General features: G+C 39.3%; 1 protein-coding gene across 1 annotated transcript in view; it reads left to right on the top strand.

Annotated features, from left to right (window-relative positions):
- Nucleotides 1-13,010, top strand: part of LOC109432295 (ADP-ribosylation factor-like protein 5B) — a gene marked incomplete at its 5' end in the record, with an annotated part of 56,633 nt that extends 43,623 nt beyond the window's left edge. The window contains 3 exon segments of the mRNA XM_029875190.2: nt 1,166-1,291; nt 1,386-1,495; nt 12,130-13,010. Of these exon segments, the coding sequence (XP_029731050.2) occupies nt 1,166-1,291; nt 1,386-1,495; nt 12,130-12,178 (285 nt within the window). The 3' untranslated portion in view covers nt 12,179-13,010.
- Nucleotides 13,011-13,249: the final 239 nt, after the last annotated feature.

Here is a 13,249-nt window from a genome sequence, read left to right as displayed (position 1 = left end):
CACCGTGGGGTACTTTCAGCAGGCATTTCACGGCTCACTTGGATGGGGCTGTTGGGTTGTTAAGGTTTCCCGCCCTCTTCGACGACGACGACTGGTTGCGCCGCCTGAAATGGTATCACGTGTGTTTGCCAGCACCGGTCTGCTACATATAGCAGTCTGCAGATGACCGTGCACTTTAAATTACCCACCGACAACAATGTTGATGTTTTTTTTCTGTCTAGTGCTGCGATGCACATGAGTAATCCATAATAAGACAAACATGTGCCCCTCGGCCTATGTGTGTTTATTTTGGTTTCGAATTCTTTGGATATTGCCACCCCTTCTCCTTCTCTAACTGACGCTTACTAACGCATCATTGCCGTGTCTAGGAAGACTCTTGGAGGGGTTTTTGGAAACCTTATAGATTTTATGTGTACTTACAGAAATTCAGTATTAAAATACTACGAACAATGGTAGAGGCCCTGCTCTTCGGTTCAGGACTCTATTGCCTAGCTAGAGACTTCAAGTAACTCTCCCGAAAGTGTCTGCAGACATTCGATTGTCATGAATTTCCCAGACAGTTTTACCCAGAGAATGTTAACTGTTACTGTTAACACAAGGAGTTTCACGAGAACTTCTTTCATGAATTTCAAACAAATTTATACTACTGTATTTCCAGTAACAACCACTGGAATTTTTTGAAGAAAATCGTTCAGCAACAATTCTGCTGATTCATTCCAAATGGCATTGCATTTTTTTCAACAAACCTAGAAAAGAGATATTACTTTCCTTTAGTTGCCTTCAAACAACTTTCCTAAGTTACACCAATGGCGCATGACGGTCGTGTTGTCGTCAGCTAGATCGTCAGTCTCACCACTTCCAATTTTGGTTTTATTTTAAGGCAAACATGTGCTCCTCGTCTCCTTATACGCAATGCGATGCTGCTATTGATGTTCGTATGGTGTTTATTTTTTATTACATGCAACTAGAAAGCAACAACTGTTCAACTGTTTTGTAAACAACATTTTCTCGTGTTTTTCTTCCTCACGTGTTTCTCTGCTCTTTTTTCTTCCTTACTTGCTTTCTTTCAATCCAATTTCGTTCAACGGACGTCGACGACGGTTATGAATGAATCTACTCTGTGGCTGCTGGCTGCTGCGGCTCCGATGATCCAAACATGCAACAGTTTATCATAATGGTAATAGATTCGACAGACCGCGAGCGGTTAGCGGTGACGCGGGAAGAACTGTACAAAATGTTGCAGCATGAAGACTTAACCAAGGCTAGTTTGTTAGTGTATGCCAATAAGCAGGTGAGTTGTCCGTTTTTTGGGGGCTGTGGGGAAGCCCGTCGTATGTTATGGGTATGGGTGTATTTATTTTAATTGACACATACCTATTTTTTAGGATCTAAAAGAATCGATGAGTGCAGCTGAAATTTCCAAACAGTTAGACTTGACCTCAATCAAGAAGCACCAGTGGCACATACAGTCCTGTTGTGCGCTCACCGGTGAAGGGTAAGTTTGTTTTAGTAGAATACTAATAAAATTTATGTACTTTCCAAATAGTTTCTAGAAATCTTATTATGTATCGAGCTTAAGTAATTATCTTGTGATGTAAACAGCTGATACAGACGCGTATACAATTTTCCATTACTACTAACACGAATTCCTTTTCCTGTAACGTCTATGGAAATAGTTTGGATACTCTGTATCTTTTGTAGTAGACGTTGAACTAACATTCCTACCCTTTCCTAGCGACTGTAAGGACGTGGCCAGGTATGCAATGTGATGCTTGTTTTGATCAATTCTAACACGCAGAAAAAGGCGTTAATACCAACGTTCTTGTAGCGACAATTCGTATTAGACTTTTCAAAACATATGAAGCTGAGCATTGTAGTAAGTCTATGATTGTATAGTCACCCACGATGTGTACAATTGTATATTAGCTTATATACAATTGTACACATCGTGGGTGACTATACAATCATAGACTTAATACAATGCTCAGCTTCATATGCTCAGGGATAGGAACACTCACTTGCAAAGAGTTACATTCACTTGCTGTTTTCTCGGCTCAGAAGCGTGCAATCAAGAAACGATGTATGGACGACTTTTGCATTGTGGTTTTGTCTAAAACTTTGCCGAACAGAGTAGAGGTCGCACACGAATTCCAAAGTCGTGAGGGAGCTATGAAAGCGACTCTCCACGAGGTGAGTGTAATTTACATTCACCTCGTGGAGAGTTGCCTCCGCAGCTCCCTCACGACTTCGATATACGCGTGCGACTCCTACTCTATTCGGTAAACTTTTAGACAAAACACAAGACAAAAGTCGTTCATACATCGTTTTTTGATTGTACGCTTCTGAGCCGAGAAAACTGCAAGTGAGTGTAACTCTTTGCAAGTGAGTGTTCCTATCCTTGGCTATGCTATGCTATGCTAGAATTTTAAAAAAATCCTTCAAAAATAAGGTACACCGGGGCAAGTTGAAACGGGTGGGATAAGATGAAACAGGGGGTTAACATGATATTTTCTAATGATGGTAAACAATTTGATTGCCATAACAAATTCAAACAATCCTTTAGCGAAGGATAAATTTCCAAATTGTATTGAAATTTATTTCAAAACTTCGCGTTTCATGTTGCCCCAACCGTTTCAACTTGCCCCGGTGTACCTTATAATTGTAAATTTTGTATCGCTCAGACTATTTCAGTTGGTTTCAGGAGGATTCTAGAGAAGTTCCAGGAGATTTCAAGGGCATTTCGGAAGGTTTCAAGTTGTTCTGAACCATCGTTCCTCACTCTCAGTCATCATGATTCCATTGCTCCTGCTCCCACTTGCTTCAGAAGCATGTCAGCCAATGAAGTCGTAAAGCTACCGCTTTGGGTTGAAAAGCGCTGGGTAACTTTAGTAAGATGTTGGGGTAAATATGATCCAGCTCGGCTCGCTGAACGTGCACTACGTCATCGTGGTGCGCTTAATGTAACAACCTAGGATTCGTTCGAATAAAAACGCTGAACTTTTCAAACACCGGGAACTTCTCTTATAATTGCTTCAGGCATTCATGATAGGATCTCTCTAGAAATTCATGTTTTCCTATGAATTCCTTAAGGCAGGGGTTGTCAAACTTTTTCAGACTGCGAACCACTTTTGATTTTCAAAGAATTTGGCGACCCACCAGTACGAAAACTTATAAAATTAGTATTCTTTTGCACATTCGGACTGCCTTTTTAATAAATACATTTTATTACTTTTATAGGTTATGGCTCCAGATATAGTGGTAATTTTATGCTTCTGCAGAACTTTAAAATCTTATTTAATCGGTTAAAAATGCTATACATATTCTCAGCGAGTGGGTGAACATCAATTAGGTTCAAGAATTATAAAAATGTTGGGTTGTCAGATGAGTCGTCTTGAAATTTTTAATAATATCCTTCATACGCCACCATTCCATTTATATTGATCTGAATTTCCAGAAGTTTAGATTTACTGAAATTCAGCAAATATAAGGTGTCTTGTCGAAGTTTGATAATTTTTTGCTGATTTTTGGTATTTTTACAATTTTTTGATTTGTTAACTGCTGAAACAAAGTCTAACAGAAAATGGTAACTGCAAGCAAAAACTTGAACTCATTATTTCCCAAAACATAAGTAAAATCTAAAATTTTACCCTAATCATAAAACTTCCAATGGAAAACTTATAGTTTTAGAATTGATTTCATAATGCAGACAGTAATTTCAGTATTAAATAAACTTCCGACATGACTTATAGTACAAAATTTTGAATAGAATTAACCCTCTTCGTGCATTAGGGTCATTATGACCCCTAAACGTGCACTAGGTCAGCGAGGTGCGCGCAAGCTAATGCACGAAGAAGGTTAAGGGGAAATCGAAATTCTAAAAATGACTCTTCTATAACTCTTCTAATAGATTCTCCAAGGGAGTATTTGAAAATTAGAAAATGGCTAGCAATAACCTGCAATAGCATTCGACCGAAGACGGCTAATAACAAGACAGCCAGCTCCCACCCTGTTGCAGGGGTCCTATAACAGTTTCCCGAATCCCATTACCCCGAAAACCATCTCCCCGAAAACCAATACCCCGAATAGTCCAGTACCCCGAATTCCAACACCCCGAATGACATTACCCCGAATGGCCCATTTCCCCGAATGCCATTACCCCGAATAGCCCATTTCCCCGAATAGATGATTACCCCAAAAACATATTTTCCAATTGTGTTGTCAAAGGAAGCTGATGTCTGGAAAAATGAACCTATTTTCATCAGTAATTTTTCCTTCTTTTGTGCATCGGCTATTCGTTCTAGACTTAGGCGTTAATAATGAGATTATGATGTGGAGAAAATGCATTTAATGAAGATTTTTCCTTCTTTTGAAGTAGGTTGTTCTTTCGTCTTACATTGCTACAGTGATTAATTGTTTATCTCATCAGTTTTAGGGCAAATTGTACATAGTCCATGGAACAAAGTGGAACTGTCACAGACAGTTTGAATTGGATAGAGGCGATAGAGGAGCAGTAATCTATATAACTCGCCTAATCATTTCACAGTACTGTTTTGTCTATTTATTCTAAATGAGCTTATTCTTTATTCCCTCATTATTCCCAGACTCGAAAGAATAGCAGTTGAACAAAAGAAGGAAAAATATCTGATATTAAGTTTCATACTATTTGCATTCATTATCAGTGCGGTACCAGTTACATATTTTAAGTGAAAACTATTCCTGCACATCAGAAATTTTATGGAAAAGGTATTATCAATTAAAATACATTATTTTGCAGGGAAATAGCATTCGGGGTAAGTGTCATTCGGGGAAATGGCTTTCGGGGTAATGTGCCATTCGGGGTAACGGTCTATTCGGGGTAATGGTTTTCGGGGTATTGGTTTTCGGGGAAGTGGTATTCGGGGTAATGGTATTCGGGGAACTGTTATAGGATCGTTGCAGGCGACATGGTTGGAACGCCCTCAACGATTCACAGGAACATTAAAACATGATTGTGTGCGTGAACATGCTAATACGTACACGTAAATTGTAGTATCGCACGCACACTCATTCATGATGCTGTTCCCTGAAGTCGTTCGCGGCGCTAGAGTGCTTGTAGCTCCCAAAGTATATGGAGCAAGAGGGTAGATGTCTGTCTTGTTATTAGCCGTCTTCGATTCGACATAAGGTAATAAAGACTTCGCGACTCACCAAATATCAGACCCACCAGTGTGTCGCGACCCATAGTTTGAGAAACGCTGCCTTAAGGTGTAGGTCACGAACGTTCCTTTTCAAAAAACCACATGGTACCTCCTGCACAAACCCGAAGACTTGTTATGCGAATAGTTCTGTAAATGCTACTAAGTATTCACGATGAGTAAGCAAATAACGAGTAGGATTTCCAAAACAATTTGTTCTACAAAATTCGAGTAAAACGAAAGGCGGTCATTGTGGCGGCCACCTTTGTGCTTCTACAACCTTTTCCTTAATGAATTCCCCCTAGAGATTCTTGTTTAGATTTCTTCAGGAATTCTAGCTGAAATTATTCAAGGCTATCTTCAAGATGTTCTGCCGGTTGTTCCTCCAGGAATTCTTTCAATAGTTTTACCAAGAGGCTCCTCTTGGCCATCCTCCAGGAATTCCGACTGGGATTCCTTAAGCAATTCCTCCTGCGGTTCTTCCAGTAATTTCTCCTACGAGTCCTCCAGAAATTCTAACAATGGTATCTGCAGGAATGCTTCCTGGGATTACACTAGAAATTCATCCTGCAGTCCCTTCAGAGTCTTCTTCATGGGTTCCTTTAGATTACCTCTACCAATTCATTCAGGGACTTATTTAGGTATTCCTCCAAGGATTTCTTCAAGGAACTTATCTTAGAATTCCGCTAAGTGTTGGGTTTCTCATTTTTTGTAGATTCTTCCAACCATTCCTCCTATGATTTCTATTGGGATTTCTTGAGGATTTTTTCTGGGATTATTCAAGTCAAGCTGTCTGGAATTCCTTCATGCCTTATGCGATCCGTTCAGAGATTCCTCCATAGATTTCTCCAGAATACCTCTACTAATTCTTCCAGAGGTTTATCTTTGCATTCCCCCAGGCAGTCCTGCTGTAGTTTCTTTAGAAATTCATGCAGGGATTTCTCAAGCAATACCTTCTAGAATTTCACTAGAAATTCTTACTATGCTACCTCGCTCGCTCCCGAAGTTCTTGTAGGGCTTTCTCTGAGAAATTTTCCTGGGATTCCTTCAGGATTTTCTACTGAGATTATTCAAGAAAATCTTCTTGAATAATCTTCGCAAGTTCATCCTATGATTTCACCAAGGGTTCCTTCAGAGATTTCATCCATGGTCTCGTGGAATTCCTCCAGAAATTTCTGCTGGTTCTATAGCTGTAGTCCTGCTGTGGTTCTTCCAGCAATTTCTCCTAAAACTCCTTCAGAAAATCTCACCGTAATACCTCCAGGAATTCTTCTAGGAATTACTCTAGGGGTTTCTCCTGGAGCTTTTCCGGGCAATCTTCCCGAGTTTCCTCCAGAAAATCATCATTGAACCCCTCCAATGACTCCTTCATGGGTTGCTTTAGATTTCCCTACCAATTTTTCCAGGGATTTATTTAGGTATTCCTCCGGGATTTCTTTAGAGAACTTCTCTTCGGACTTCGCCAAGAGTTCCCGATTGGGTTTCTCTAGAATTTTTTGTAGAGATTGTCAATAGGATTACTCTAGAAATTCCTACTATGACTTTCAGGATTCCTTCTGCAAATTCCTATTTTTTTATTGAAATTTCTTTATGAATTCTTATTAGGATTATTCAAGCTCAAAGCAATATTCTTGTAATTCCTTCTGAAATTCCTTCTGTGATCCCTGCAGGGGCTCCTCCACCAATTCTTCCAGAGATTTCAATTTGCATTCCTCCAGGCAGTACTGATGTAATTTCTCTAGAAATTTCTGTAATGATTCCTCAAGCCATCTCACTTAGAATTTCCTTACTATGGTACATCCCAAAGTTCTTGTAGGAATTTCTCCAGGGATTTTGCCTGGGATTCCGTCATTAATTGTTGCTGGTATTATTCAAAGAAATTTTCTTGGAATTCTTCCAAAAGTTCCTCCTATGATTCCTCTAGGAGTTCCTTCAGAGATTTTATCCAGAGATTCCTCTAGAAATTCCTCCAGGAGCTCCTCTTGGCATTACGCTAGAATTTCCAACTGGGACTATAGCTGGGATTTCTCAAGTAATTTCTGCTGTAGTTCTTCTTGCAATTTCTACTAGAACTTCTCCAGAAATTCTTGCTGTAGTACATCCAGGAATTCTCCTAAGGATTTCTCAAGGGAGTCCTTCAGGATTTCTTGCTGGAATTGATTCATTCAGGAATTTCTTCAGAAATTTTATCCATGGACTCCTCGGGGAATTCCTCATAGGCCTCCTCATGAACTTCTTTAGGTAGTCCAGCTGAGATTCCTCAAGTAATGCTTTCTGTGCGGTTCTTCCACCAATTCATGCTTAGCCTCCTCCAGAAGTTCTAACTGTTATGTCTACAGGAATTCTTCTAAGAATTCTTCTAGAAATTTTCCCTGACATTCTAGCTGGGATTCTTTCAGAAATTCCAGGAATTTCCCTAAATACTCAACGAAGAATTTTTCCACAGATTTTATCTACAGTCAGGTTTTTTACGCGGGTGATACGTACCGCGTAAAAAAAACTCAATTCGAAATTCGAAAAACCGCGTAACAAAAGTCTCACCATTTCTCGACGAATCATGCAAAAATAAGACGATGAAAATTTTTTGTATGGAGTTTTTATTTACGCGGCCACGTAAATGAAAACCGCGTAAAAAAGACCTGAATGTGTATAGATTCTCCATGGAATTCTTCCAAAAACTTTTTTTGGACTTCCTCCAGGAACTCCTGCAGAGATTCCTCAATAGGCCGTCCCTTATTTTTCAAAATTTAGAAATGTTATAAGTTCGTTAGTGGAAAATGATCGTTTTAGCTAAAAAATGATCGGGTCAAAATTTGAAGTCCGTATCTCAAGGCTAAGTGGTCCCTCAAGGGGCCTAAAGTTGTCAAAAAATGTATGGGACCAAAAAAACATGAAATTTTTTTCGACAAAACAAATACGCTATTCCACTAAAACCGGTGATTTAAGGACCCTAAAGGGCCAAAAATGTGCTTAGATTTGCGATATCTCTACTCGTTTCCAAGATATTGACAAATAAACAACTGAAAAATCAGCATTTTTGACCATTTTTTTAGATTCCGAAGGAAACTTACCCTATTTTGTTCAATAACTCAGAAACGAGTAGAGATATCGCAAATCTAAGCACATTTTTGGCCCTCTAGGGTCCTAAAATCACCGGTTTTAGAAGAATAGCGTATTTTTTTTGTCGATAAAAATTTCATGTTTTTTTGGTCCCATACAAATTTTGACAACTTTAGGCCCCTTGAGGGACCACTTAGCCTTGAGATACGGACTTCAAATTTTGACACGATCATTTTTTAGCTAAAACGATCATTTTCCACTAACGAACTTATAACATTTCTAAATTTTGCAAAATAAGGGACGGCCTATTCCTCAAGCAATTCCTTCAGCTGTTCTTCTAGCAATTCTTCATATGAATCCTTCAGAAGCTCTAACTGTGCTATCTTATGAATCATTTTAGGGATTTCTTCTGGTATTTTTGCTAGAATTTTTTCCTGGTAATCTTCCTGCGATTGTTGCGAGAAATTGCTCCTGTTCCTGTCCTGTCTATGGATTCCTCCAGAATACTTCTACCGATTCCTCTAAGGATTTCTCTAGGTGTTCCTTACACGGACAGAAAGTCGTTCACATTAAAACTTAAATAAAGTATTTTGAATTTACACATTGGTATTCTTTTGAAATTATGTAAATTCTTTTAGTTTCAAACAGATTTGTTAATTTGAAATCCATGTGAAATTCTGTTTGATTTAACAATCCAGTGTTTTTTGGCTGCTCTTGTAAAAATTAACATATTTCTACTTTGTTTTCAATTTATCAGACCATTCCCTGGATGTCAGAAAGGGATGTGAATACCGCTATTTTTAACAAAACATCAAAAAGAGTATTTTGATGAAATGTTTTACTAATAAATCCCTCGGTCACTTCTTTGATAAATCAGGAGATTCTCTGATTGCATTGCAGCCAAAACAATGTTGAATTGCTTTTGACCATACGTCAAATATGGTTAATTTTACCGTAGTTTTTTTCTGCGTGTAGGGATTGTTTCAAAAATGTCTTCGAAAAACTTATCTTAGGATTCCTCTATGAGTTCCTCCTGATGGAGTTTCTCTAGAAAATATAAAATATAATAAGGCTTTCTTTGCCTGTCATTGCATGAATTTGTGTATTGTGAGGCAAGTACAATGATACATAATGCCCAGGAAGTCGAGAAAGTTTTCCCAACCGAAACGGGAATCGAACTCGTTATTTCTGGATTGGCGATCCATAGCCTTAACCACTAGGCTAACTGGAGGATTTCTTCCAGCAATTAATCCTAGGATTTCTCTAGAAATTCCTATTACGAAACTTTCCGGAATTGTTCTAGAGATTTCTATTCTATTTTTGCTAGGATTTCATGCTGGGATCATTCAAGGAAATCTTCCTGGAGTTCTTCCAGAAGTTACTCCGGTGATCCTCCAGGAATTGCCTCAAGAGATTATATTCAGGGACTCCTCCAGGAGCTCCTCTCGGGCTTCCTTCAGGAATTCTTCTAGGTATTTTTCTTGGCATTCTAGCTGAGATTCTTCCGGGCAGTCTTTCTAGGATTCTTCCATAGATTCCTTCGGCGATTCCTCCATGGATTTCTCCAAGGATTTTCAAAAGTTTTCATCCAGGAATTCCTCGGCAAATTTCTCATGAAATTCCTCCAGGAACTTCTCTTAGCCTTCTCCCATGAATTCTACTTAAAAAAAAATCGGGAGATATCATACTAGAAATTGCTAAAAAAATGCTAGGAGGAATTGCTGGCGAAAGATGACTAAGGGCCGATTTCTTCACCTCGGCTTCACCGGTAAGTCAGGCTTACCCATATAGTTAAACCTGGGTTAAAGCTTAAGCCAGGGTGAAGAAATCGGCCCAAATGCACTTTTTCCTGGTGATGTTTGGAATCCGGTTTCTCCTTGCCATTGCTAAACCTTAGCAAATGCATGTTGTAGTTGATCGTTGACTACTGCCGAGTTATTTCCAGTTGCTAATATTACAACATTATCCGTATTAGGTATGATTCCTGTCTCCGTCAGTTTTTATGTTCACAGATATCCGTTGGTTAAAACTTTGAAACAACTTTTCTGAAGCATTGTCTCGAGAAACAGAAGGAATTTTTCTTCAATTTTTCATTCATAACCACAGTCAAGGTTTGTGCAGAACCAGTAATACGCTTTTGATACATCTAAAAACACCGTGTACTCTTTAGACGAGAGCTTCTCTGATGATCTTTTCCATTACTGTAGTTGTAGTACACCTTAAAGGTGATCAACTGTCGTTTAACCTTTGCGAAAAGTGCATGCATCAATGCTTATCAATTTCCTAGATTCTAGAATATGTACAAGGCGGTGGTTATTTTTTTTATCTGTATTTCGAGATTTTTACCCCTGGGCTAGTTCATCTCGGGACCCACGCTTTACTTCCCTTCCGAAGGAAGAACTCACATTTTGTGAGTTTGTCGGGAGTGGGACTCGATCCCAGGTCCTCGGCGTGATAGGTATGTGCTTTAACCATCACACCAGGTCCGCTCCCCGGTGGTTATTAATCAATCTGTCCATCACTTTGCCTAGGCAACTGTTTAGAAAAATTGGTATGTCGTTGTCCGGATTCGACCGACCCCTTTTTCTTTTATAGATTGGGATAATCGTTGAATGCGCCAGCCATTATTGGGATACTTAGACTCTTCCCATTACTAATTGTAGGCCTTCAAAAGGATAGCTTTGCAGTCATAATCCAAGTAGCAGAACTAGCTGAATGACAGTTTATTTAGCCAAAGTTTGCATAAGAGTGGTTTCTTTCACTCTTGTACAGCAAAAATGTTTGTTGGGAAGGCAGCATAAAAATCATTTTGTAGTGTATCTGATCATCTCCTGGTGTAGATCATTTCAGCCCTTTTAGAGCGTGTTCCAAATCGTACCTTGAAAAAAGGTTATTGTAGTCTGCTTCAAGGCATTCTGGGATACTGTAAGCGTTGATTTTCCGCCACCTCTTTGAAGGTTTGAAAGTTTTTGATTAGCTAGATACAGACTGAAAAGCTTTAGCTAAAGCTTTTGCAATTAATGTAGATAGTATCATTTACCACATTATTGGGGAGTTAGTTTCAATTCTCTGCTGCAATGATGTAGTCATCATTCCCTTTGCTGTTTTGATCTCCGGTGCCTGAGGTCTCTTCGTCGTTCAGGTGCTCATCGAAGTCCTGCATCCACCTTTCAATCACCTCAAGTTTATCCTGTCCCTATTCCAACGCATTTTGGCTTGCGGCACAAAGCCTTTTCGGTATACATTGTGTTTTCGGAACAGCTTCCTTTTTCTTTTCTCGAGATTCCTCGTGTTCGCTAATGGAACATCATATTGCTTCGTGACGTTTACTGTGCCCTTTTTTATCCTTCAACCACTTAACCTAATTTACAGCTCTATTGTTCATTGGGGCACTGCGTGAGCGATTCCAATTGGCAGCTGCACTTTACACTTTGTACAGCGCCGAAATGTATTCTATTCTAGTTCTACTATATCGAACTGGTTGCTTTTGCGCTGTTATCACTTCTCTACCCTGTCCATGGTAGAATGATGAGCGCGAGGATATTGATGTGTGGCTATTGTTCCAGCCCGATGGAGGGTCCATTATGAGTTGCCGTTAGTCGATATCCAAGCTTCCAGGTCCGTTAGAGCATATGCTCAGAAGAGGGTCAGGTGTCAGCCGCTCTTGGAGGGAAGAGTAACTGACGAAAAATTGCAACTGCAAGTGCCGGGGCTGGGATCGAACCCATGATCATCCACTTATGAAGTGAACGTATAGCCACTACGCCGCAGGCCCCGGCGATATATTGTGCCCTTAGTGGCCCTACTTTGAAGAATTTTTTTGAACTTATATTAGAAACAATCTCTTTAACTCCTATTTTCACCTTCTCTAAATCACTTGTCCATTTTATTCCAGACTCTACCAGGGCCTGGAGTGGATAGCTCAGAGGATCAAGAAGAAATGACACCTGCCGGAGTAAACGTAAGGGGTAAGTCGTTTATAGTTTCCGTTTCACACCGTTACGTTGCAGTGTGTGCCAGACAGACAGGATCCGCTATGATACGCTGCTACTATGGCCGCTGACTGTGGCCCGGGTGCAAACAACAAGTGAGAATTTTAGTTTAATTCAAATCAAAAGTTTAGTTCTTAACATTATACCATAACGATGGAAAAAAATGCGAAACAAAAAAAATGTAACAAATTACAGTAACAAACCCACAACCAACACGGAATTTTAGTCCCATCGTTGACGAAATCGAAGACTCAGACGTAAAAAAAGACTGGACCTTTGATTTTCGTCGCGATGCGCTTTGTCGACTGCTGCTGTAGAAAATGAACGTAAGAATTTACTCGATACATACTGAGTGTCATCGCTCGCCACTCCTCTACTGCTCGTTTAGAAAACAAAACATGATCATTGAAAGACGTAATAAAACCTGCAGTTGAATCATGAATTGTAGGAATCCTAAAGAAGAGATGTAAAGAACACGAAGTGAACCTGAAGGGAAACATTTTAAGCTTTAGAACGAAACGGAAATCGGCGAGAATGAGAGGAGAGGATTCATAAAAAAAAAATGTCCCGTTTGTTCTCCCCCTCCCCTAGATTCTCCCGGTGTAGACCTCCTGTAGGATAAGAGTTTTATTTCTGATTTATTATTTAAACCAATGAAACGAGAGAAGAAGAAAAAACAGAAAGTAAACTGTTAAAACAGGAAAATACAGAAAGAACAAAGCTAAAAAGTGAAAACAGAGATATACTTACATGATTAGTTAATATAAAAATCATTTAAAACAAAGCAATTTCGATAATATTGGTTATTAGTCAGATATCACAATATGTCCCTTGAATTTGTGGGTGCCAAAATGTGTTTACATGGTTTCATTATAATTATGCCTTTTTATTTCGCACGACTCTACCTTTCTGCTGGCATTGAGACTACCCAGTGTCTACTACCTGAAAAAAAAAACCTGGAAAACCAGAAATCCTTAGGGAATTTTATTTAACAGGGAAAAACCTGGGATATTCAGGGAATAT

Source organism: Aedes albopictus, chromosome 3, assembly GCF_035046485.1.
Source record: "Aedes albopictus strain Foshan chromosome 3, AalbF5, whole genome shotgun sequence".
Taxonomy (NCBI): Eukaryota; Metazoa; Arthropoda; class Insecta; order Diptera; family Culicidae; genus Aedes; species Aedes albopictus.
This window is presented reverse-complemented; position numbering and strand designations above follow the sequence as displayed.